We start from the raw sequence: 26,564 nt of genomic DNA on the forward strand, positions 1-26,564 counted from the left end.
AAAATAAATAAACGTTGAAAAAAAAAAAAATTTAAAAAAAAAAAAATAAATAAAATAAAGAGACCTTTTCCTTATAAAATACTCGCCTTTTCTGGTTTGGTATGTGCTGAGATTAAGACGAATTTCAGACGAGGGGTTAAAACAAGAAATTGGATGTGGGGAAGGAGGGGAACCTGTTTCCGTGGTGAAGACAGCACGAAGGAAAATTGCCTTGGACGGGCTGTTTTTGAGGCAAGAAGGGATGATGATGTACGGGGGCATAAAGCTGGACTTTTCTGTATCCTGTTTGTGATTTTGTTTATCAGTTCACATCAGTCTTATCTGAAGCAAAATTGTGCCAACTTCCTGGCTCATGCTATAGAAGAGTCATTTGAGAACTTTAAGCATCCAGAACTTTCTTGAGTCTTCCAGATTCTCAGTGCCATTACTATATCGGTTATCGATTGCTGGGTAAAAAATACCAAAAAACTTAGTGACTTAAAACAGCAACAATCTTGTTCCTGTTTTGCTTTATATTGTCTTTCCCCCCCACAGGGCTGTAATTTGGGCAGTGTCCCGTAAAGCCAATGTGTCTCTGTTCCACACGGGGTCACCTGGGCCAACTCATCCAGGGGCTGGAAGATCCCCTGGAAACATGGCTCAGACGTACGGCTGGCAAGTTGGTGCTGGCCGTCTGCACTCAGCCAATTCTCTTGGCCAAGGGCTTTGGTTCCTCTGTACATGAGCCTCTCATGAGCCACTCACATGAGAGGAGGCTGCCAGTTTCTTAAGGCCTGGGCCCAGAAAGCAGCACACCATCGCTCCCACCATGTGCTATTGGTCAAGTAGTGAGCACATCCGTATCTAAGCAGAAGAGACATCAAACCCACCTCTCCATGGGAGGAATACCCGCTCATCCGGGGCCGATGCTATAAAATCACCACCACTGCCCACACACCATACTCATTAATCACACTGGTTCTCTTGTGAGACCTGTTTCTCTCCAGCGAGGTAGAGAATGTTTGCTGAAAGGAACCTGTTTTCTAGTAAAGCAACTCCTTCTTCAGTTGTGAAATGGGGTTGGGGAAAAGCAGTCCCTGGCCGTTATCTGTGTAACAGTTAGAACATCTTGTGTACCAGTTAGCACGTATGATCTCACCTACCTCTTCCAGTGATCAGAGGAGATAGTTACCAGTGTTATCCTGGGTTTTCAAAGGATAACTGAGGCCCAGGTGACAAGGTGGCTTCCCAAGGTATCTCCGTGGACAGGCGATGGGATGATGACTTCAATCCCATGTGTCTGACTGCAGAACCCACACCCTTAGCCACAACCTCTAGAGCATGGTGGGTGACGGTGAAGTAGTTCTAGAAGGGTCTACTGATGCCAGATGCTAGGAGGACAGCCTCCTTTTCCAGCATTCACTTGCATAGCTTCCTTCCCTGCAGATGAAAGGTAGAGGGCAGTTGGTTGGTCCCCAGATCTCGTCCATTCCCTGGAGCACTATCACCAGGTGAGGAGATCGTCTCCAGACTAAGCATTGGCTTCCTACAGCCACCATAACAAAGCACCCTGGACTGGGGGCCTCAAACAACAAAAACTCTTGAAGAAAACTGTAAGAAACAGTCCGGCAGATTAGAAGCCCCAGAACAAGCCCCTTGGTTTCTACTGAGGCCTCTCTCCTTGACTTGCAGATGGCCACATTCTCACTGTGTCCTTGTGTCTCTCAGCCCCTGTGTGTGTCTGTGTCCTAATCTCCTCTCATAAAGACCAGTCATGTAAGATGAGGGCCACTCTAATGACTTCATTTTACCTTACTTACCTCTTCAAAGACCCTATTTCCAAATGCAATCACACCCTGAGGTCCTGGGTGTCAAGACTTCACCATATGAATTTTCAGGGGACACCATTTATTTCTTCTTTCCATTATAGGCTGTCATTGCAAAACCAAGTCCATTAATATGAACATAGAAATCCACTATGTATGTAAACAGATACCAGATGTGAAATTCTTTCTTTTTAAGTTTATTTACGTATTTTGAGAGAGAGAGAGAGAGAGAGAGAGAGAGAGAACAAGCAGGGGAGGGGCAGAGAGAGAGGATCCCAAGCAGGCTCTGCGCTGTCAGCTCAGAGTCCGATGTGGGGCTGGAACTCACAAACCATGAGATCATGATCTGAGCCAAAACCAAGAGTCAGACACTCAACCAACTGAGCCATCCAGGCGCCCCTAGATGTGAAATTCTTGAATAACGTCACTTCCCTTGGAGCCTAACACCAAAAACACTTTACTACAGATATTTATCTGCATTGTTATCTTTTCTGCCAGACTGGAAACACCTCGAAGAAAGGAAACATGACTCATGCATCCTTGAAACCCTGCTATAGTGCTTGGAACATTGTTTAGTAAAGAATTAATAATACCATCAAAATATAACTTTATTTCCTCTTTGCAAAAAGTGATCTGGCCCAGAAGCCATCACACACGTCAGAGGAATGAATCCAGTGAGCTTGGAAAAGGGAAAACATGTTATGTCCAGATGCAGCCCACAAGCCCGTCCCTAACACATGTGTGTTCTTCTGCAGTTCGTCTTTTGCCGGGACTGTAAGGAAGCGTACCATGAAGGTGAATGCAGCACCCTGTTTGAAGCCTCAGGAGCAGTTTCTCAGGTACAGTGACCTCTTCCTGCCATAAAACAGGGCTCAGGATATGGAGGAGAGACAAGAGCTGCTTCCTGAAGCCCAGGGAGGGTTTCAGTCTTTAAAAAAAATAGTTTCAAACAGAGAGGTTGGCAAACCACAAGAGACTCTTAAATACAGAGAACAAACTGAGGGTTGATGGGGCGGGGGGGAGAGAGTGAAATGGGTGATGGGCATTGAGGAGGGCACTTGCTGGGATGAGCACTGGGAGTGATGAATCATGGGAATCTACCCCTGAAACCAAGAGCACACTGTATACACTGTATGTTAGCTAACTTGACAATAAATTATATTTAAAAATTATGATAAGATAAGATAAGATAAGATAAGATAAGATAAGATATAAACCCCAAACCAGACTAAGTAGCCAACAACCATGGGATGTGGCTCTGGCTACTCCACCCTCAAAGTCCTTCCAGAACCATCCACCTCCTCAGGGTAGGGCTGTAGATGGCCATTGGGATATGTCCATACTTTCATAATAATTTTTCCCTAGGGGTATATGGAATAGGGAAAAGGAAAATAGTGTGATGAGAGGAGACTTTACAGGAACAAACAATTTAACAATTTCCAAATCAGATCAAGCAATATTAACCCTACATTTATATCTTTTTTTCAAAACTGTCTTGTTTAAAATCTTTGGTGAAACTATGATATGCATAGAAGTATTATATGATGCAAGAATATTACCGGTTTTTAGCAACATCATGAACTATGCTAAATTGTATTTCAGTCTTGATTAGGTAAAGAATGTGTTTACTGAGCCTTACTCTCCAATCTGCTATATCAGGCTTAGGGAAATGCAAATACATTTTCTTTTATTTATTAATTATGATCAACCAAACCTTAGAGGAAAGGAGTAAAATTTCAGCACAGTTGATGAATTTACTCATTATTTTTCTACTGATATAGATGTTAACAAGGTTTTAAACATTAAACCTATCCGGATAAATCTTTTAGTTACTTTATTGACAGGAACCTCAGAAACAGACATAGAAATTTCAGAACATTTCAATTTTACAGTAGAAAAATTTAAATATCTGAATGTTCTGGGGTACCTGGGTGGCTCAGTGGGTTAAGCGTCTGACTTCAGCTCAGGTCATGATCTCACAGTTCATGAGTTCGAGCCCTGCATCGCATCGTGCACTCTGCTGTTACCACGTGACCCTGCTTCAGATCTTCTCTCCCTCTCTCTGCCCCTCCCCCACTTGCACTCTCTCTCGAAAACAATAAACATCAAAAAAAATCATCAAAATATCTGAATATTCTAAAATCAGAGCATAGGGGGCGCCTGGGTGGCACAGTCGGTTAAGCGGCCGACTTCAGCCAGGTCACGATCTCGCGGTCCGTGAGTTCGAGCCCCACGTCAGGCTCTGGGCGGATGGCTCAGAGCCTGGAGCCTGTTTCCGATTCTGTGTCTCCCTCTCTCTCTGCCCCTCCCCCGTTCATGCGCTGTCTCTCTCTGTCCCAAAAATAAATAAACGTTGAAAAAAAAAATTAAAATCAGAGCATAAAGAAGTGTATCTTTGTAAGGCATTATGTGGATTTATTTACTAATATTAGCACAACCAAATAAACATAATTAGTGAATTCAGGTCTTCTTATCAGCTTCTAAAATGTTGGCTATGAGCCTACGGGGAGATTTAGATCTGAACTGCCATTTTTGCAACAGAGGCAGCAAATGCTCTTTCTGTTGATTTTATTTTAGCTCAGGGGCATTCAAATACCAGCTCACTGCATACTGATGTGAGGAATAATATTGATCCTGAGACTCCCCTGCCTCAGGACCATGGTAGCCCAGAAGAGCTAGCCTAGACTGAGGCTCTAAGAAATGGGTTTGGTCTACCAACTTATATCCCTGGGCTCCTATGATCGCAAACATGCACAAAGCCTTCTAAGAAGTGATACCTTAATGTCCACTTATTGGAAAACTAAGAAGTGATACCTTAATGTCCACCCTAGAAATAGGGTGAAGAAGAGAACACATTAACCTATAGTTGCCCAAGTGCCAGACGCACTAGATAATCCCCTTCATTATTCATTCAAGAACTAACCAATCTTGGTGTTAAAGATTGAGGTAGCCCTCCTCCCCCCCCCCCCAAATTTTTAAACTATTAAAGCATTAATGTTCAACTCAGGAAAGTGGGAGAAAAAAAGTTAGAGCTGGGCTGAAGCATAGATGACCAGTACCTAGGGGCCTGTGTCTGCAAAGACCACCCATTAGCAAACATTAAGTCCAGCATTTGTATGCACCAGACATCCTGCTGGAAAACTGCAGATAAGTATTTCTTTTCAGTATATTGTGCAGATAAGCACATGAGGGAGTCATAGGGGAGACTTACAGAAAAATATATAATAATAGTAATGTGCTACAACAAAGTTCAGGAAATCTTTAGCTTTGCATAACACTTCCCCAGAAAAGTCATAGAAGTTGGGTAAGAGTGGCAAAAGGACAGTGGGAGAAGGATGATAAAGAACATTCCAGCAAAAACACTGCATGGACAAAGATACAGAGGCAAAAATTTTATCTGGTGCACAGATATTTCATAGATGTTTGCTGAATGATTGTGGCTTCTAAAAAGAAAAATACATTCTTTCATTTATTCAACGAATATGTATTAAACACCTATAATCCGTTAGACTTTATGCTAGGCTCTGGGGATAAAGTACCTGCTGTCACAGAGGTGAGATTGTTGGCTGCACCAACAGTCATTATAACAGGAATTCAGAAGAAGAATCATTAATTTAGGACAGAGATGTGCAGGAAAGAATCCAAGAAGAGGTGGCCCTGCAATAAGACGTCCCTGACATGAGGCTCCTCCCTGCCTTGTTCACACTCCTAGGCAAACCTCATATTCCCCTTATTTGAAAACAAAGCAAATTGACCAACCAAACTGGAAGAGCCTGTCCATCCACTGTTGTCTGAGAACAGAAGGCAACTTCTTGGGGTTTTGCTGCCCTTTTTCCATACATCCGATTTATTCAGGTCCTACAGGAAAGAGAATTCAGCTCAGATGGGCACATGAAGAGACTTTAACTGAAAGGTCATGGATGGCCTACAGAGGTGGGGAAAGGTCACAAGAGCCCCAAACAATGTGGAGGGCCTCAAAGTGCAGCATCAGTGAGGAGCCATGAGCCCCTAACTCTGAAGGGACAAGAGGAGGGAATGGTGTCACACAGGGAATAATCCTGTGAGCTGGAGCCACGGAGGCGGGGCCTCTTGGCAGGAGGTGTAATCACAGAGGGTCCAGCATTGACAGAGGTAGGCCCCCAGCAGGAAGAGAATGAAGGGACATCTCCATTTCTCTCTCCCATCCTCTGATCTCTTGTTAATGTCTCCCATTGGCCACACCCAACCGAAAGCCAGCCTCGAGGGGTCCGAGGGACACAGCCTGTCCGAATGAGCCAGCCTTCCAGGTGCAGAAGAGGGGAAGGGAAAGAATGCAGAATGACGAGTGTATTCCTATAATCTGATTTACCACGTCTCCAAAACCTCTTGATTTCAATCGTAGCTCCTCCTGGGCCTGGAAAGAAATGAACCAAACGAACTATTTCATCAAACTAAAAGACCCAATTCCATTCACTAAGAGAAAGGAGGACTTCTATTCTAATAGGGCCAGCTTGTTTTCTGTTCCTATATTTCGCTCAAATGGGAGTGATCTCCAGGTGGATCACCTCTGCAATTCCACAGACACGAAATCTTTGAAAGAGGACATGCTACACATCCAACCACAGAAATCTAATTGCAGCTCCCCTCTTGGGACTGAAGGCTTTGGATGCAGCCTCATGGATAAAGTCTGCTAATAAAAACAAAATACTCTCATTAACCCTCTTCACATTTCCTTCTAGTTCAATTCACTTGTAAGGTGTTTCCTTTCAGCATTTGTGGCCACTGTCCACTGCTCTCCCTTGAAAGCTGAGTGGTTTTTGGACTTTGATATTACATTACCCAGCCAGGCAAGCCCATGTCTCCCGGGGCCCAGTCAGGCTTTTTCCATCAGTTGGGCTGCTTGACCCTAAACTTAATGCACTTTTTGATTAATGCAATAATTTTTTTAAAGCAAACTCAAAAATTGGTTTTAAATTGGTTTTAAAATATTGAACACACTTTAGGTCAAAACTGCTGGGCATTTGGGAAATCAGTGACAGAAGATCGATCCATCACAAGCTAATGAGAGTCCAGTCCCATTTGCTTTTCCTTGTTCTTGCCTGGTTGTTCTCCTCCCCATGCCCCGTCCCCTTCCACAAATTCCCTCTGGAGGCTTTCTAATAAGTAAACACTTGCTCTTGCAAACCACAGAAATTGATTCATTCCCCCCAGTGGTTCTAAGTAGTAGATGTTACTCTCCCTATTCAACAGGAAGGCAAACTGAGATTTCTAGATTTTTAATGGCATTATCCAAAGACACAAAGGAAATCATTTTCAGTGGCATCACCTGATCAAAATCGTTCAGAAACAGTGAGCACTCTTTCTGAGTAATAAATCTACAGTGTCTAAAGGGAGTGTGCCCATCCCTTCCTGCCAAGCTCCTACTCAACCTTCAAGACCCAGATCACACATCACCTGCTGCATGAACCCATCTGCCCACCCTACAACCTCCTTGAAGCTTTCAGACAACTGTACATACTTCTGTGACACATTCATCGCACTGAAATATTGTTTCCCTGTCTCTTCACTAAAATTATGAGCTTTGCTAATGCAAGGTGTGTACCTATTTTATAACCCCCAGTGCCTAGGATGCCTAAGATATAGTAGGTACTCTATATAGATATAGTAGGTATAGCAGGTGCTTGTTGAAAGAATGACAACTCCTTCCTTCATCCCCAACCCTCCCTTCTCTCCATGAAGCTGGGCAAGCACTCTACAAGAATGAGTGGAGAGGAGTCATCCAAGATGGTGACATAGGAGGATCCTGAGCTCCCAACCCCCATAGATGCATCAAACCTGGAGTAATGCCCTCTGAAAAAGATCTAAAAACTGGCCAGGTGACTCCTGTCTATCAGATGAATGAGAAAATACCCACATCAAAATGGGGAGGCTGAGACACACTCTTGTCATGAACCCCACTACCGGCACTGTGCCATTCAGGATGAAAGCCCCAACCCCCTGCTTCTCGCAGAGTAGCAAAGGGTTTTGACCCCACGTCTAGCACCCCCACTGTTAAGACTGGGTGCCAAACACCTGGCTCTGCAGCCAACAAGGCTGATAATAATGAGACCCACAAGACTATAGCAAACACAGAAGCAATTCCTACAGGGGCACACCACAAGCCCCACATCTATCCCCACAGGACTCAGCACAGAGGGAGGCAAAACTGCCCACCTTCCAGCCTTTCCGTGAAGGAGGTTTGCCTGCATACTTTGAAAGCTGCTGTCTCTGGACCAGGCTTCTAATTTAGCAGGCACTAGCAGTTGGCTGCCTTCCTCCCCAAAGACCAGGGAAGCAAGAGGACACCTCTCTCACCTTCTCCCTCGCATCCACCACAAGGCACCTGTGTCCTCTTGGAAGGAGCTTGTGAGCACATCTGCACCCTGACGTTCATGGCCCAAGGGATGGGGCTCTGATCCCTGGCTCTGAGAGCCAAAGAGACTTCCATTCAGGAGTCCCACAGGACTATAGCAAACAAAGAAGCGCTTCTTGGCTGGCTATCCCCCCAGAGCCCAGCACAGAGGAAGCAGGCAAAAAACACAATCTCCCATCTTTCCCTGAAAGGGATTTATCAAAATACTTTAAAAGTTGCCACCCAAGAGCCAGGCTTCTATTTTAGCGGGCATCTAAGGACTGGCTGCACTCTTCCCCAGAGACAAGGGAAGCCAGCAGATGCCTTCCCCACCCTCTCCCTTCAACTTGCTCCAATAATAGAACCAAGTTGCCAGTAACTCTTTGGAAGGAGCTTGTACATACATCTGGCACCCCAGTTTTTACAGCTTCCACCTGAAAGATGGGCACTCAGATTTATCGCCTGGCGTCAATAGCCAAGGGAGTTTGCATTCACAAGTCCTACAAGACTATAGCAAACAAAGAAATAGTTTGTAACAGGTGCAGGAGCACCACCACCACTCTGCGGCTGTATACCTGGGCTCAACGTGGAGGGAGCAAGCAAAAACATTCATCTCCCAGATTCTCCCTGGAAAGGGACTTAACTAACTACCTACTTTCCCATCTGCTGCCTGAGGGTCCCACTTCTAATCAGCCTGCATCTAGATGCCGAATGCAGTCCTCCCCTTCGGTATCCTGACAGGTCTCGACATAGCCTCAACTACTGGAAGCTGCTAAGAACAAAGAAGGAGACCTGGACAATCACAAAAACTTCAGAGACAGCTAGGAGCTTGGGCCGAGTTAATTGGTGAGGCTCATCTCCTGCATGAGAACTCTGTTAAGACTGGGAGAGGTGGCTGTTTAATGCACAAAAACCAACACAGAGAATCAAGGGAAATCAATGGAGGAATATGTTCCAAACAAAAGAACAAGGTAAATCTCCAGAAACAAATCTTAGCGAAACAGAGATAAGTGATTTATCTGATAAAGAGTTCAAAATAACAGTCATGAAGATGCTCACCAAGGTCAAGAGACCAAAGCATGAACAAAACAGAATTCCAACAGAGAGACACAAAATATAAGAAAGTACCAAACAGAAGTCACAGAGCTGAAGAATACAAAAACTGACCTGAAAAATACACTAGACAGATTCAACAGCAGGCTAGATGAAGTGGAAGAAAGTCAGTAAGCTCAAAGACAGGCCAGTGGAACTCATCCAATCAGGGCAGCAAAAAGAAAAAAGAATTTTAAAAATGAAGCTAGCATGAAGGACTTACGGGACACTATCAAGGAGACCAATATCCAAATTATAGGGGTCCAAGGAGAAGAAGAGAGAAAGAGTCAGAACGCTTATACAAAGAAATAATAGCTGAAAACCTCTCTAACCTGGGGCAAGAAACAGACATCCAAAACCAAGAAGTCCAAAATGTACTAACTAAGATCTAAAGATATCCACATAGAGACACATTGTAATTAAATTGTCAAAAGTTAAAGACAAGAAGAGAATTTTAAGAGCAGCAAGAGAAAAGCAACTTGTTATGTACAAGGGAATCCCCATAGGACTGTCAGCAGATTTTTCAGCAGAAACTGCCAGCCAGAAGGGAGTGGAGTGATATATTCAAAGTACTGAAAGAAAAAAACTGCCACCCAAGAATTCTCTACATAGCAAAGTTGTCCTTTATAATTGAAGAAGAGAGATGCTTGGGTGGCACAGTCATTTAAGCATCCTCCTCTTGATTTCAGCTCAAGTCATGATCTCACAGTTTATGAGTTCAAGCCCCACATTGGGCTCTGCACTGCCCTTCTCCCACTTGTTCTCTCTAAATAAATAAGTACATAAATACATAAATACATACATACATAAACAAACTTTTAAAAATTTTAAAATAAAATAAAAAGAATTGAAAGAGAGGTAGAGTTTTCCAGACAAACAAAAGTTGTAGAAGTTCATGACCATGAGACCAATCTTAGAAAAAATATTAAAGGGAGTTCTTCAAGCTGAAATGAAAAGCCTACATCAAGAAACAACAACAATCTCAAATAAACAATCTAACTTTACACATTAAGGAGCTAGAAAAGTACAAGCAAACTAAGCCTGGGGTGCCTGGGTGGCTCTTAACTAGAGTCTGACTTTGGCTCAGGTCATTATGTCATGGCTCGTGAGTTCAAGCCCCGCTGAGCTGACAGCTTAGAGCCTGGAGCCTGCTTCAGATTCTGTGTCTCCCCTTCTCTCTGCCCCTCCCCTGCTCACTCGCTTACTCTCAAAAATAAGTAATAAAAATTTTTTTTAATTAAAAAAAACTGAACCCAATGAGAGTGGAGAAAAGGAAATAACAAAGATCAAAATAAATGACATATAGACTAAAAAGATAATAGAAAAACATTAAAATTAAAAGCTGGGTTGTTTTTTAAAAGATGATTAAATTGGCAAGCCTTTACTAGGATTAGCAAGAAATAAAGTTCTCAAATAAAATCAGAAGAGAGACAAGACATTACAACTGATCCCATAGGAATACAAAGGATCGTGGAACTACTATGCACAACTATACACAAACAAATCAGACAATCTAGAAGAAATGGAGAAAAAAACATACAACCTACCAAGACTGAATCATGAAGAAACAGAAAATCTGACAGACCAATTACAAGAAAGAAGATTGAATTAGTGATCAAAAACCTCCCAACAAACAAAAGTCCAAGATCAGATGGCTTCAGTGGCAACTTCTAACAAACATTTGAAGAATTAACACCGATTATTCTCAAACACTTCCAAAAAATAGAAAAGAAGTACTTTCAAATTCATTTTACAAGGTCAGCATTATCCTATGCCAAATCTAGACAAGGACATTATAAGAAAAGAAAATTATAGACCAATATCCCTGATGAGCATAGATCCATAAATCCTCAACAAAATATTAGCAAATTCAATTCCACAATGCATTAAAAGGATCCTACACCATTGTCAAGTAGATTTATTCCAGGAATGCAAGTATGGTTCAACATCCACCAATCAATATAATGTGTCACATTAACAACGAAGGATAAATATCATATGATCATCTCAATAGATGCAGAAAAAGCATTCGACAAAATTTAACATCCATTCCTGATTAAAAACTCTCAATAAACTGTGTATAGAGAGAACGGACTTCAACATAATAAAGGCCATATATGAGAAACTCACAGCTAATCATATGCAATGGTGAAAAGCTGAAAGTTCTTTTTCTAAGATCAGGGACATGATAAGGATGCCCATCGCTTTTATTCAGCCTAGTACCGGAAGTCCTATCCAGAGCAATTAACCAAGAAAAATAAATAAAAGGCATCCAAATAGGAAAGGAAGAAGTAGCATCTCTATGTGCAGATGGCATGACACTATATACAGAAAATCCTAAAGATTGTGCCAAAAAGCTGTTAGAACTAACAATTTCAGCCAAGTTGCAGGATATAAAATCAACATGCAAGAATCAGACATACAAATGGCCAAAAAGTGCATGAAAAGTTGCTCAACATCATTAATCATCAGGGAAACGCAGATCAAAACCACAACGAGACACCACTGCACACCTGTTAGGAGGGCTAGTCTCAAAAAGACAGGACACAAGAAGTGCCAGTGAGGACGTGAAGGAAAGGAAACCCTTGCCAGTGGGAATGTAAACTGGCATAACCACCATATAAAGCAGAATAGAGGTTCCTCAGGCAATTAAAATGAGGACCACTGTATGATCCAGCATTTTCACTTCTGAGTATATATTCAAAGGATATAAAATCAATATCTCAAAGAGATATCTGCACTCTCGTGTTCCTAGCAGTACTATTCACAATAGCCAAGATTATGGAAACAAGCTAAGTGTCTGTCAACAGATAAAAGGATATATGTGGAATGTTACTCAGCCTTTAAAAAAGAAGGCAAGTCTGTCATTTACAACAATGTGGATGAAACTGAGGGTTATGCTAAGTGAAATAAGCCAGACAAAGACAAATACTTCATGGTATCACATGTATGTGGAATCAAAAAAAAAATGTCAAACTCATAGAAACAGAGAGTAGAAAAGTGATTGTCAGGGAAACATAAGATACAAACTTCCAACTGTAAGATGAATAAGGACTAATGATCTCATGTATAACCAGGTGACTATCATTGACAGCGCTGTATTTTGTAATTGAAATTTGCCAAGCAAATAGAACTAAAATGTTCTCTCTCTCTCTCTCTCTCTCTCTCTCTCTCTCTCTCTCTTTCTTTCTCTCATACACACACACACACACACACACACACACACACACACAGCACTGTGTGAGGTCATAGATGTGTTAACTCAATGCAGACAATGCTTGGGGCGCATGGGTGGCGCAGTCAGTTAAGCGTCCGACTTCAGCCAGGTCACAATCTCGGAGTCCGTGAGTTCGAGCCCCGCGTCGGGCTCTGGGCTGACAGCTCGGAGCCTGGAGCCTGCTTCCAATTCTGTGTCTCCCTCTCTCTCTGCCCCTCCCCCGTTCATGCTCTGTCTCTCTCTGTCCCAAAAATAAATTACAAACGTTGAAAAAAAAATGCAGACAATGCTTGCCCAATGTATGATATATCACATCGTCACGTTGTATACTTTAAATATCTTACAGTCTGGTTTTTCTATCATACCTCAATAAAGCTGAAAAGAACCACTATGTAGATAAATTTTCAGATGGAAAATATTTTTCAGAGCAAAATCTGACACACTCATGTCTTTTCAAAGGCAAAAAATTCTAGCTACTTTCTTTCATAATTAGGAAAAAATTAGGAAAGCAGGAAAAAAAGCTCACTCTAAAATGCTCAATGAAGTTTGTTTTATATAATAAAACAAAATAAATCATTTAAAATTTTTAAAAAGAATGGGCAGTAACTTCAGGGTTGGCTTTTGTCCTGGCCATCTTTTGAATTGTAAGAGAAAATAAGACTGCCCACAGCAAACCACACTGTTCCCTCCATCTACCTCGTAAATTAGAAGAATAAACCTCCAATTTGCCTGGGATAAAAATAATAATGTACACTCGTATAGTACTTATTTACAAAGCACTTCCTTTTTTATTTAAAATGTTTTAATGTTTATTTATTTTTGAGAGAGAGAGAAACAGAGCACAAGCAGGGGAGGGGCAGGGAGAGAGGGAGACACAGAATCCGAAGTAGGCTCCGGGCTCTGAGCTATCAGCACAAAGCCCAACGCGGGGCTAGAACCCACGAATGGTGAGATCATGACCTGAGCTGAAGTCGGACGCTGAACCGACCGAGCCACCCAGACGCCCCTACAAAGCACTTTCAAATACACCATCTCATTTCGAGCCTCTTGACAACATTATACCACATACTTAGATCGTAGGCAAGGTATAGGGAGAGAGACAGAGACACCCAGGGTCATGGAGTTGACAATCAATAGTTCTAACTGGTGTCACGCTGCATGTTGAAAAGGGGATATGTGTAGGCTATTGTTGGCTTGTGAAATATACCAGGGTGGCACTCATAATAGTATACATTAGATTAGATTCATGGACTTTCCCATGTGTTGATAAGGATGAAGACACATTTTACTTCTCTTCTAGCTTTCCTTTAAAACAAATACAGCAAGAAAAAATCACATTAAAACAACTCTCTGCAAACACAATTGCACTTAGCCTATGTCGGAGGAGGGGAGGGAGTGGGGTGGTCTGTGCAAAATTGGAAGCACATGGCTCCAGCCAATCTGGCCAAGTAGAAATGGGGGGCCAACATTACCAGATTTTCCAAATTGATTAATTTTTCAGTAGTTCGAAACTCATGTGTTTATGTTAAATATCCCTATTTTTAAGTGTTGAGAGCTAACTCCATAAAAATTAAACACATCTATCTACAGGTAGAATTTTGTCTCCAACCTTTGTGTTACACCTGTTACATGACTTGGAATTTTATTTTGGCTGTCTTAATTCCTTATAATCAATAAAAACGAGAAAAAAGAGGGATATCCAGTAAATACTTATATAAAATCTACTCTGTACCATTAAGACTACAGGTATTTTGAATACAGCATTAAACAAAATAGAGCACCACCCAATCTTATGCAGTTTATACTCTAGTGACATAAAAAAAAACTAACAATTAAAATATCGTATGCTGAGAGGCAGAATCGGGAAGTTGGGGATGCTATAACGTTTAGTCTTCTGAGACATTCAAGGAATTGGTCACAGGAAGAAATGAAATCTGAGACGGAAAAGACGAGCTGGGGCGATCCTTCAGAGTTGTTCTGCATCCCAGAGGGGCCAGGCTTTCGTACCCCTTTCGTCCCCAATGGTCCAGGCCCCTAGTTTCATACCATACTAAAGCCACAACTACCGAACTTGACCGTTTGCTATCGAAAGGATTGCTGCTTAGACCAGCCCCACAGGTCAGGAGCGTGCCAGGGAGCTTTTTTCCAAATGGTGCATTACTTTCGGCTGCAGGGCCCTAGATGCCATCACCGTGAATCACTGTGATTGCAATAAGCTCCGCGTGACGTCTTTTCCCGCCACAGAAACCTTGCATACCCTGGCTCCGTGGCAGAGACTGTTTGCATAGCCCTTTGCAGCTCTGGACCCCCTCCAAGCGGCCAGTGCTCATCTGCCACCAGTAGGCCCCCTTTGTGGCCACCACCTGCTGGGTCTCTACCTCCACCACCTCCCCGCCTCCCATTTTAGAATTTGTGTTCTAGGACCACTCCTCGTACCAACTGTCATAGGTCAGGTTCCCAGGGAAACAGTCCCTGAGACTTGCACGCAGGAGGGACTTGGGAAGCACTGTCAGGAACAGCCCCTTAGGAGAAAAAGAGGGGGTGTTGGAGGTAGGGTCCGTGGACCTTGGCAACGAGAGAAACAACAGTTCTGGTCAATGCCTGGATTTCTAACTTGGGCGGAGGGTGGTGCCCTTACCTGGAGGAGGAAACACTGGAGGAAGAGCAGAGAGTGTGCAGGGACAGAGCCCTCACTTTGGACGTTGAGCACAGGTGAACAGCCCACCAAGGAATGGATGCATAGAGTGCCTTAGAGCGGATGCGGAGGCGGGAGCCAAGGATAAGCCACAAGATTAATAGTGTCCAGTCGCTGGCCCCCCAGCCACGATCCCTACCCCAACCCCCTAGGGTTTACAGCCAGGGGCTGGGCGGGGGCCTCCCTGTGGTGGAGAATGAGACAAGGAGGCTCTGGAGAGGCTGGAGTCCTGGATATATTTTGCCTCTGTATCTCATCGCCCTCATCTCTCGGCCATTTACTACTTCTGCACAAGTGCCGCCCCAGAACTGGGAACCGGATGAAACTTACTCTCCCCGAGGTGCAGGTCCCGGTTATTTAGGAGTGTAGTTCGGAATCACGTGTTGGTTTAGGCAAAACAGCTTGATTGATCACCACCTCCCTGAAGCCCTAGGGTCTGGACGTACAGCCTCATGGCCTCGCGGATGCGAATGGCCTCGCGGACTCAAATGGCTGGGATGCATCTGCGGTCTATGCAGGTGCGTCCCAGCGTGTCACTCCTGGAAAGTTGCTGAGGAGGGGCCCTCCCCTCCCCCAGCCCTCGGTAGCCCATTTCCCCAGTGCTCAGCACGTGAAAGGTAGGCTCTGGGGGAGCGGGGCTGGTACACTGAAGAACGGGCTCCGGTTTTCTCCATTTCCAGGCAAGTCACCCAAATTCTAACAGCATTTTTTTCCTCATCTGCCACATGGGGCCAGCAAGCTCTACTGCGCTATAAATAATGAAATGAGAATGTATGTGAATCATTTTATAAGTTGTAAAGTACTACAAAATGGTCACACTTGGGCTTTGGGTATTTTTAAGGCTGAATGCTAAAAATACCAGGCATTACAGAGAAAGAAAATGAAAGACAACACCAGAGGCCAAATGAAGGCATGCGCACACACCGGGCATGCACACACACACACACACACACACACACACACACACACACTCTGACACGACCGGGAGGCAGACCCTTACCACACAGACTATGTCCCTGTCTCTCCAAGGACCCTCCTGTCCTTCAGACTATTTCCTTCTCGTCTGGGGCTGTCACTGTAGGAAGAGCCCACACTGAGCCCGGATGCAGCACTTCCTGGGGCTCAGCCCCTCCCATGGGGCCTCTCCCCTCCTCTCCAGAAGCCGCCCCAGCCCCTTCCCGCCTGGTGTCGACACTGGGGGACACAATTCTCCAGGCTACCTGAGCTCTCATACCCCAGCCCCAGCCGGACAGCTGCCCCGAGTCCCCGACCTTCCCCGGGCTTGGGAACACCTCCGGGAGCAGGGCAGGCTCGCCTGAACAGGGGGCTACCTCTAGGGTGCTGGATCCAGGAGGGGCTGGGATGGAATCCTGGCCAGTTTGCTAGAAAAGGGCCAAATGTAAAGTCTTCACCCTCATTTGCAAGTCTGCATCTTGTGTGACAGACAGAAACTCACACATGCACACATCCCATGTACTCACCACACACCCCCACGTGCACATCCCACACACACATCCACCGCACAACACCCCAGCCCCCTAAACACACTACACATGCATCAGACTCCCGACATACACACCTTGCACCCCCACAAACACTCACCCACACACACCCCCACATACCCATATACCACACGCCGCCCCCACCCCTCCCCACACACACCACAACGCATCCCACATATCCCACACGCCCCACATACACCATGCACCCCACAGACCCACACACCCCAGAGACTATTTTATCTCCACCCAGGAGAACAAGCCCAGGCCAGCCCGCCTGGATTTCCTCTCCAGCAAGAGGGAAGCACCTGCAGAGCCCCTCTGTTCCACCAGATGGCGCTACATCCTTAAGGGAGCCGGTATTTTGCAAGAACCGGTGGCCACCTGCAAATGACCGGGAAACGAGGACCCTTTGCCACTTTCTCCACGGCCCCCGGGGCCAGGAGGACCAGAGGATGGGTCCCACGGGAGAACTGACTACCGGCTCCCGTAAATCCTTCACTCGTTGATAGATGAGAAACGAGGGGAGATAGGTGTGGTCATCCGCAGGAGGCTTGTTGACCACTCGTGGGGAAAATGGTTCATCTGCTCTACCCGATCACCTCCGCGCAAACCAAGCAGGTGCCAAATGCGAGCACGAAGGGGGGCAGCACGCTTCAGGTGCTCCTGCTCTTTGCCCAGTTTTCATGTCCTTTTCCTCTGTAAGAACCACTTGTGCCGCTCGTCTGCCTGGCCTTGTTCCATGAGGAATCCCAGGCAAGGCAAAATGGCTTTGTAGTCCAACGGATCTGGTCTCGAAAAAGTCGCAGCCATGACAGGCGGTTGCGGTTACTTTCCATGACTGTGGCGCTTAGCTGGGCAGGGGAGCCCCACTGCTTGGTCAGACGCTGGTCTAGCTGCTGCCGTGAAGGTATTTTTAGATTTGGTCAAGGCCGCATTTCTAGGTATTTGTTTATTTCTTCCGTAAAGGGGATGCCCGAAACGCAGGTGAGCCTCATCCAATCAGTTGAGGGTCTTCAGAGCAAAGACTGAGGTTTTTCAGATAAGAAGGAATTCTGCCTCAAGACTGTAACAGAAACTCTGCCCAAGTTCCCAGGAGGCCAGCCTGTGCTACAAGTACTGAACTGGCCAGCTCAAACAATCCCAAGAGCCAATTCCTTAAAATAAATCCGTACATTACATATTACATGTTACATGTTACATGTTACATGTTACATATTATATATACACATCCTATTCATTCTGTTTCCCTGGGGAACCTTGACTGAGACATTAGTTGTAATAATTTATTAAGTGAACCATGTAATCTCTCAAAGCCATGCTTCCCTCATCTGTAATATGATGTTGTAAAACCAGGCAGATTTCTTGAAATAACGAATGCATGATGCCTAGCTCGGAGCCTGACATATCACAGTGCAAGCTGGATGAGGTCATTCTTTCCACATCCATCCCCATCCCTACAGGATTACATAAGATGGGGGGGGGGACTTTGGGGCCACACGCCCTGAATCCATTCTGTCTGTGCAGACCGCAGCGCATACATTCTGCCAGCGGCTTCTCAGAGGCTGGTCCACGGAACCGCAGCATGAACGTCACCCAGGGATGTGTTAAATCCCAAGCTCTCGGGCCCCACCCCACACCTGATTCAGAGACGAGGTTGGCACTTTTGGGGGAGGATGTGTGGCTGTCTGTGTTTCAGGGAGCCGACCAGGTGATGCCAACGCGTCCGAAGAGGATGACTCTTGTGCTAACGTAAGCGCCACACGACAGGGACATTTTGGTTTGCTGTCATCTCTTGTGTTTCCTAGTGCATCTCTAGAACCTGGGACAGTGCCTGGTACATCGTGGGCACCCAATACTTGCTTACTGAATGAATAGATCTCTGTGTCAGCCCTAAGAAAAAGAATGGTCTGCTTTGTACCCGCATAGCCTCACTTTGCACAGAGCACAAGCTATGTGCTCTGCTCTGGCTTCCCCTTTGTATTAGTGGTGCTCCCATATTCAAACTCCTGTCTATGTTGATAATTCTAGTAATTACTTACCTAACCCAGCCATGACCTACAGATCTTCGTTATCAAAAATACAAGTTAGGGGCGCCTGGGCAGCTCCGTCAGTTAAGCGTCCCACTTCGGCTCAGGTCATGATCTCACGGTTTGTGGGTTCGATCCCCGCGTCGGGCTCTGTGCTGACGGCTCGGAGCCTGGAGCCTGCTTCGGATTCTGGGTCTCCCTCTCTCTCTGCCCCTCCCCCCCTCTCAAAAATAAACATTAAAAAAAATTCTTCTAAATTTCATTTTAAAGTGTGGCCTGTGAAATTTAGAACTTAGTGATGAGAGTGGAGCCTAGTAGCCTATACAGCCTTCGGCCAGACACTCTATTACATATTAGTACTCCAACGAGTTCTTTCCAAATATATGTGTATGTGCAATCTACATCTGTATTTGTAGATATATAATAAATATATAGAAATTAATTCTAACCTATTTATTTTCTAATTTGAAATTGTGTAATATTAATAATAATGTGTATATGTATTCCCCCCAAAGAGACAGCAATAGTTTTTAAAATGTGAGAACAAAAACAATTTTGTTGACATCCTGTGCCTGAAAGGTACTACAGTATTCTGACTCACCAGCAGGGGGCGGGCCGCTCACAAGAAGAGGTCGTCAAGGAGAACATCCGTTAGACTTTGCTGGGACTCTGGGAAAGTTGGGAGGGCCGCTGTCTGCAGAGGTGGGAGTTGTCAGTAAGGAGGTGGCAAGGGACGTTACCTGGGCATTCGATTTTGATGAGAAAAGTGATGACACTTCAAAGCTGGCATTCACCTGCAAACATTCCCATCTGAACTGAACCAACTGTGTTTTCGGTGATTAATGACAATCTAATCCTTTTTGGAAAATAGGTTTGTTCTTGACTTTTAGAATTGGGATTTAATTTTTTCCAAGTGCTGGCTAAACAGGTGTAACAAATACGTTTCCTAAAGCAGGAAAGAGAAAATGCACGTGAACAGTAGTCTCTCAAGTTGTTCTAACTTACGTATACATTAGCAACAACCCCTCGGCACAAATTTTAAAACCTCTCTAAGGACGCTTTGATTTACCTGTATTTTTCAAAGGAGACTTAAGGCCAATCCAGACCTTCAGCAGCCTTTATAGTTTATACAAACTCGCATAGTCTGATATTCCCACCTCTATAAGCCAGAGATGATGGTGATGATAAGGAGGGTGAGGATGATGGAGGTGATGATGATGGTGGTGAAGGTGATGATGATGGTGACAGTGATGGCAAAATAATGACGATCATGATGAGAGGAAGCAGGAAGTTAGCATTCAGGGGTACCGGGCCTTGTACTAAGCCCTTTGCCCATTTATCGTACTGGCCCACACCAACCCTGTGAGGTAGGTACCACATTCTTCACACTTAGGGATGAGCAGACACCGAGTTTGGCCACTTGTCCAGTTACACAGCAAGTAAAAAAACGAAGCTGGGGCTTAACTCAGGCATGATAACTTCAAAGCCCCACTCTGAACCACTACCTCTGACACAGACACCTCTAAATATTCACTTACAAATTTTCACTGCGTGAACAAAAACCATCGTCCTCTTTTGAGCCACAGATCAGGTATCAGGCCAACATTTCACCTCACTAATGCAACTTGGAAGACATATAGGAAAATGCAGGAAATTGCTGTCTTTAGCCATCTAATATGTAAGACAGAAGACATTCCGCTCCCACCCCTGTTTCACACACACACACACACACCATTCCTTCTCATGATGGGTAAGCAATAAGCAATAAGCAGGCCTATGCAATTAACCTAATTGTTGCAATGCCCCATACGAGACACAGCTAATCGCACGTAGAGCCATAACGCTGAATCACAACAAAACCTTCACCTCCCAGCAACACCAGCCACTGCTTTGTAGCTCAACAACTGAACTCATAACAGAGAAAAAGCTTACCCTACCAACCGAGGGAGATGGTCCTCAAACCTCCCTACACCTCACAACTCCCCACGGTGTTCTTAAAGATTCAAATCCAAACCTGCTGAACGCAAATCTTCAGGGTGTGAGCTCAAGAATCTTTTTTTTTTTTAAATCCCTCCGTGACCCTGAAGCAGTGGGCACCTGGCCACCACTTACAATCATTCCAGATGGATTTGAACAGCAGTATTAAAGATACTCCTGAAACATGAGAGTCTGGTCTTAGTGTATGCAGCTTCTCAAAAATATGTTTCCCAGGTCGCCTGGGTGGTTCGGTCAGTTAAGCATCCCACTCTTGATTTCAGCTCTGGTCATGATCTCACAGTTTGTGAGTTGGAGCCCTGCGTCTGACTCTGCACTGATAACATGGAGCCTGCTTGGGATTCTCTCTCTGCCTCTCTTTTTCTCTGCCCCTCCCCCCAAAATAAATAAATGAACGACAAAAAAAGACACTCCTAAAGGATGCTAAGCCAAGATGGGCTCATGTCAGTAAAAAGGGCTTGATAACAACAGCCTTTTCCCCCGGGAATTGACGGTCAAAGGTCTAACACAGACTGTCACCTGGGCACAGATGGACCTCTTGAAGGATGCTCCAGGACTGTTTCATGGCTTAGAAATAAGTGTCGGTTAGAGCCGAAGCAGTGAGGTGAGTCTCTGGCTGCCCCCCCCCCCCTTGTGGATCCAGCGGGTGAGCCAGGAAGCAACAGGAGTAACTTTGCTGTGCGGGCGTGGGCTTCCCGAGGGCCTTCTGGGGGACTCTGTTCTGCCCAGGAGGAAGGAAGCCCAGGAGTGTAAGGCACCGTGCAATGCTTCAAGGTGATAAGGACAAAGAGAAGGCATCGGCTTCGGCAGCTGGGGACTCACCCCTGTCCCCTCTGAGAACCATTTCAACAGGCCACGTAGAAGGGAGAGCCAGACAGAAGACAGTGATGGCAGAACAGACAACGGTGCTGAAGGAAGCAGGCGAGTGGGGCTCCGTGGCCGTGGCAGCGGAAGCCAAGGTTTCTCCCTCTTGCCTGTTGGTTGCGAGTAGAAGTACTCCATGACCTCGTCACGGCCTCCAGTCCCCTAGTCCTCTTTGTAGCAGGTGACATCTAGTGATTATAGTTCCAAGAGCGTGAGGGTATGAAATCAGAGAGCTCAGGGTTTACATTCCGATTCTGCTGCTCACAGACTGCGTGACCTCAGGCACGTTCTGCCGTCTCTTGAAGCTGTGGTTTCTTCAGCAGAGACAGTTGATAACAAAACCTGCCTTTTAGGGAGGCTACAATTGCTAACTTAAAGATCGCCATCGGGGTGCCTGGGTGGCTCAGTTGGTTGGGCATCCGACTTTGGCTCAGGTCATGACCTCCCAGCTTGTGAGTTCGAGCCCCACGTTGGGCTCTGTGCTAACAGCTCAGAGCCTGGAGCCTGCTTCGGATTCTGTCTCCATCTCTCTCTCTCTGCCCATTCCTCTCTCTCTCTCTCTCTCTCTCTCTCTCTCTCCTCTCTCTCTCTCTCTCTCTCTCACAAATATAAATAAACATTAAAAAAAAAAAAAAAGATCACCATTAAGCCCCTGACACAGAGAGCACCCTTCCTGATGCAATAGAAACTGTCACCATTTCTTCTCCAAACCCTTCCCTCCTGGCCTCCAAGATCCCAGAGGACCCGGCTTCCCTTCCCTCCCCTCTGCACCTGCTCACTGCAGACTGCAAACCCACAACTTCACGGTGTCTCGGCACGACTCCTAACACAGTTTTGTGTTAGCCCACACCGAGTGAAGTCTTCTCCATGCACTCAGCAGAAAAACCAGCAAAGGGACGAGAAAGAGAGCTGCCTCCATGAGCATTTGAGGAATGGAATGCCCTATTGCTTATTGGGAAAGGACGTTGAAATGCTGTTTCTAAGTTATACACAAACTAGTTAATGCCCTGGGGTGGGGGAAGGGAGGGAAGTAACCTCTGCCACCAAGAAAGAAAGAAAGAAAGAAAGAAAGAAAGAGAAAGAAAGAAAGAGAAAGAAAGAAAGAGAAAGAAAGAAAGAAAGAAAGAAAGAAAGAAAGAAAGAAAGAAAAAGAAAGAAGGAAGGAAAGAAGAAAGAAAAGAAAAGAAAAGAAAAGAAAAAGAAAGAAAAAAAGAAAAATCCTACCTTAGCAATTTTCTACGAGTTAACTTCTAATTTTTCAAGGCTATAAAACACCTGGGCCCTAAGCGGCGGTAGGTAGGTAGTCAGAGCGACCTCTCCCAAGAGAGAGCAGACATATCAGAAACTCCTCGAGCATGGAACTAAAAAACATTTCACACAATCCCCATTTGGCCTTGTTGCTAAGGTGCTGGCTAATTCCTCCAGCCCCAGGCTTCCTCCTCTTGGCTCAGATCATTGAACGTGGGCATCTCCACAAGTGTCCTTGGCATCTCGTCTCGCCTGTGCTCCTAAGGCATCCACATAGCTTCAGGCATCTCTCTGAAGAGCGGGCACTGAGATCTCTTGCCCCCACCCCCACCGTGGGTCCCTGGGCTTTCTTCCAACACCTCCAGCTGCCTCCTGGGCCTCTCTACCGGGCTGGCCAGCCAGTGAGTGGACACGCCATGTGCCCGCAACTCGTCCTTCCCCCATATCACGTCTTCTTCCCATGCCTCACCCCTCAATCTTATAAGTGTCCCCACTGTCATGCAAGGTCTGACTGGCCAGTGTCGGTGACAGCTTGCCCCCCTGCCGCCCCGTGTTTCACACCTAAAGCCGTCCTCATGCTCCAGACGTGCCTGTGGTTCGGCATTGGCTTCTGAATGACCACACCGTGGTGGGAACGTGGACGCTCAGGAAGCAAACAGACTTAGGTCTGCGTTTCCATCTATATCTCCTTGGGGAGGCGATATAACCTCTCCGGGCTCATTTTCTTCATCTGCAAAATAAGGATAGCATTTGCACTGTATTACCTGTGGGGTTATTACAAGGATTAAAGGTGATAGAAACAATGCGTTTTGCACACAGTAGGTTCTCAACAAATGGTACCTCTCGTTATATAAAAACAACCTGCTTGCTAACCTGCTAATCGTTAATGAACACAACACCCAATGACCTATCATCCAAACCAGGATACTTCTGAGATAGAAGGGCATTTTAGTAATTTTGCTGGGACATTAGATATACACCGGTTTTATCTTAGGTGTTCTAAAAGACAGGTTTTATTTAACTCAGGAATATGAAGCCCAGCAGATTAGGAAATGACTGCCATGGAAAAGATAGTCTATTACTCACAGATCCCGAGAGGAGGGCAGGTGACACCCTGCGGGACCACATAGGGAAGCCCCAGGGCTGGTCAGGAGGCACAGGGAGCAGGGGAAGCGTGGACAAGAGCTTTTGGTGGTTTCCATGCGAAGGAATGGGTGAGGCAGGGAAAGCGGGCTTTGGATCAGCTCGGTTGAACGATTTCATGAGATCTGGGGTGCAAGAACCATCCCTAGTTGCCTGGTGCCTAGCTGGCCCAGGTGTGATTAGGATAGGACACGGTGGCCAGGAGTGTGGGAGCCCAGCAGAGGAGACAGCTGGGGTATGGGCTCCGGATTGGCTGGTTTGCGTATGAGCAGCATGCTCCCATCTATCTCCAGGAATTAGCTAGCCCTGGGAGGGGTGGTCTCTCGGGTGTCAGTGAGGCCCCAGATGTCAGAGCATCAGAATACAATGACGTCTGATACACAAGGCAAACAAGGCCACATGGTCGCCCTATCAATATGAGAAGTCTGTCCTCTGTGCCCACCCCGCCTCCCCTATCGGTGCCGCCCACTGGTCTGCCTAGGGCTTTTCTCCCCCTCGGCGTCTTGGGAAAGTTCCTTTGCAGTAGCCCATGCCTAGCCCAGGCGGTGCCAACCTAACGCTCCAGATCCTAACTGGTCCCTAGGATAAGTAATCAAATTTTCAGTATTTCTAATACTGCAGAAACTGTACACACGTTTAAAATAAGGAAGGGATGTGCTTTCTGCCATGCGCAAAACTCTCCAAAACCCGGAGTCTGTAAAGGAAACGACAAAGCAAAAGCCAAAAGATGAAAACAGAAATTGTTGCTCTGGCGTTTTCCTTTTCCCTCTTCTCCCGTGAATCAAAACCTCCTTACCTACCTCCCAGCCCGCTCAGGTATCCCAGGCGGACAGCCAGATCCAAATCAGTTCAGGCTCACGTGCGAATGGTTACACAAGAAGTATTTTGTTACTCCGGGTGTGAGTTCGCAGTACCCTATCTGGAGGGACCTTGGGCCCGGGATGTTGGATACACAGACGTTTGGGAGCAATCTGTTTTCATATCATGTTACAGTTGTTACAGATAACCTAAAGTATCACTTACACTCATCACAATTTCAGAATAATGGTAACTTTACATCAACCCCTGGATCCTGCTAACTAATGTGTTCCCAACAACAAAACCCATACAGCGTTACGTCAAAAATTATTTTATTATTTAACAACCATATTTCAAGATAGCTGGCATCCTCTGAATTTTATATTAGAACATTCTGAGAAGTCCAAAGACTGCCAAAGGGAACCATGGTACAAAAGAGAAAAGTTGAGAAGCCCACTCTAGACCAGGGGCAAGTATGGTAGGTCAAGTAATGGCCCCTCATAATAGATAGTTGCCCATACCCGACTCACTGACCCCTGGGGATATGGTGCCTTGTCAGAAGGGACTGTGCAAACGCGATTAAGGAGTGAGTCCTAGATAATCAGTGGGTCCAAAGAAGGAAACCTTTCCCAGATGAAGTCAGAGAGATGGGGCAGACGAAGAGGCAGGAGAGATTCGAGCGTGAGAAGGACTCCATCCACCGCTACTGTTGACGAAGGGAGCCAAGAACCAGGGGATGCAGGCAGCCTCTGGAAGCTGAGGATGAGTCCCAGTTGACAGCCAGTCAGGAAGCAAGTCCTCAGTCCTGCAAATGCTTGCAGCAGAATTCTGCCAATAGTCCTAGGCAATATGTACGTGAATGAACATGGCTGTTCCAATAAAACGTTATCTACAGCACCGTGGCAAACCAGACGTGGCCCGTGGGACATTGTTTACCTACCGTTTCTCTAGATTACCGTCAACTTCACATCACTGTGGGTACGGATGCATTTGCAGTCATTTCGGCCACTTTATTTTATACTTTCCGTATCTTTCTATATTTCTATACTTCCATTTCTTGCCTTCTCTTTGACTTTTCGTTGGTCTGCTGTTTCCATTAATTTTTTTCTTGTTTAGAAGCCAAGTGCTTTCTCTCTTTTCTGTTAATGATTACACTAGAAATGTAAACATATATCAGTGTAACAAAGTCCATGACTCTCAGCCTAAATAACATAAGCACCTTAGAGCCACTTAATCCTTTTACTTACATGCAATTCTTGTCTAGCATTTTAGTTCTACCTTGGTTTTTTAAAACCAGCCAATGGAACATGATTTTGATAGTTTTGTATAGTCAGTATTTGCTTTGATTTATCCGCATATGACCATTTTCTTTGCTCACAGTTCCTTATTTAAAAAAAATTTTTTTAACTGTCTATTTTTGAGAGGCAGAGAGAGACAGAGCACAAGTGGGAGAGGGGCAGAGAAAGAGAGAGACACAGAACCTGAAGCAGGCTCCAGGCTCTGAGCTGTCAGCACAGAGCCCGACGCGGGGCTCAAACCCACAAACCGTGAGATCATGACCTGAGTTGAAGCCGGAGGCTTAACCAACTGAGCCACCCAGGCGCCCCTGCTCACAGTTCCTTCTTGTGAGTCAGCTCTTCCTTTGGACTTTATCCTATGTAGCTGTTCCTTTAGTGAAGGTCTGTTGGTGAGAAATCCTCTGTATCTTACGTCTCTAAGTATTTTTATTAATGTTCACTTTGAAAATTAATTTTGCCTGTAGAAGATTCTAAGTAGGCTGACGTTCTCTCAGTACTTTGAAGACATTC

General features: G+C 45.4%; 1 protein-coding gene across 2 annotated transcripts in view; it reads left to right on the forward strand.

The window, feature by feature from the left end:
• Nucleotides 1-26,564, forward strand: part of PRKN (parkin RBR E3 ubiquitin protein ligase) — a 1,360,680-nt gene that overhangs the window by 1,319,028 nt on the left and 15,088 nt on the right. For both annotated transcript variants that reach the window (XM_040448602.1, XM_040448601.1), the window contains exon 10: nucleotides 2,561-2,644. In XM_040448602.1, coding sequence (XP_040304536.1) covers nucleotides 2,561-2,644 — 84 coding nt within the window. The remainder of the gene's footprint in view (nucleotides 1-2,560; nucleotides 2,645-26,564) is intronic.

Source organism: Herpailurus yagouaroundi, unplaced genomic scaffold, assembly GCF_014898765.1.
Source record: "Herpailurus yagouaroundi ecotype Mexico unplaced genomic scaffold, PumYag 198, whole genome shotgun sequence".
Taxonomy (NCBI): Eukaryota; Metazoa; Chordata; class Mammalia; order Carnivora; family Felidae; genus Herpailurus; species Herpailurus yagouaroundi.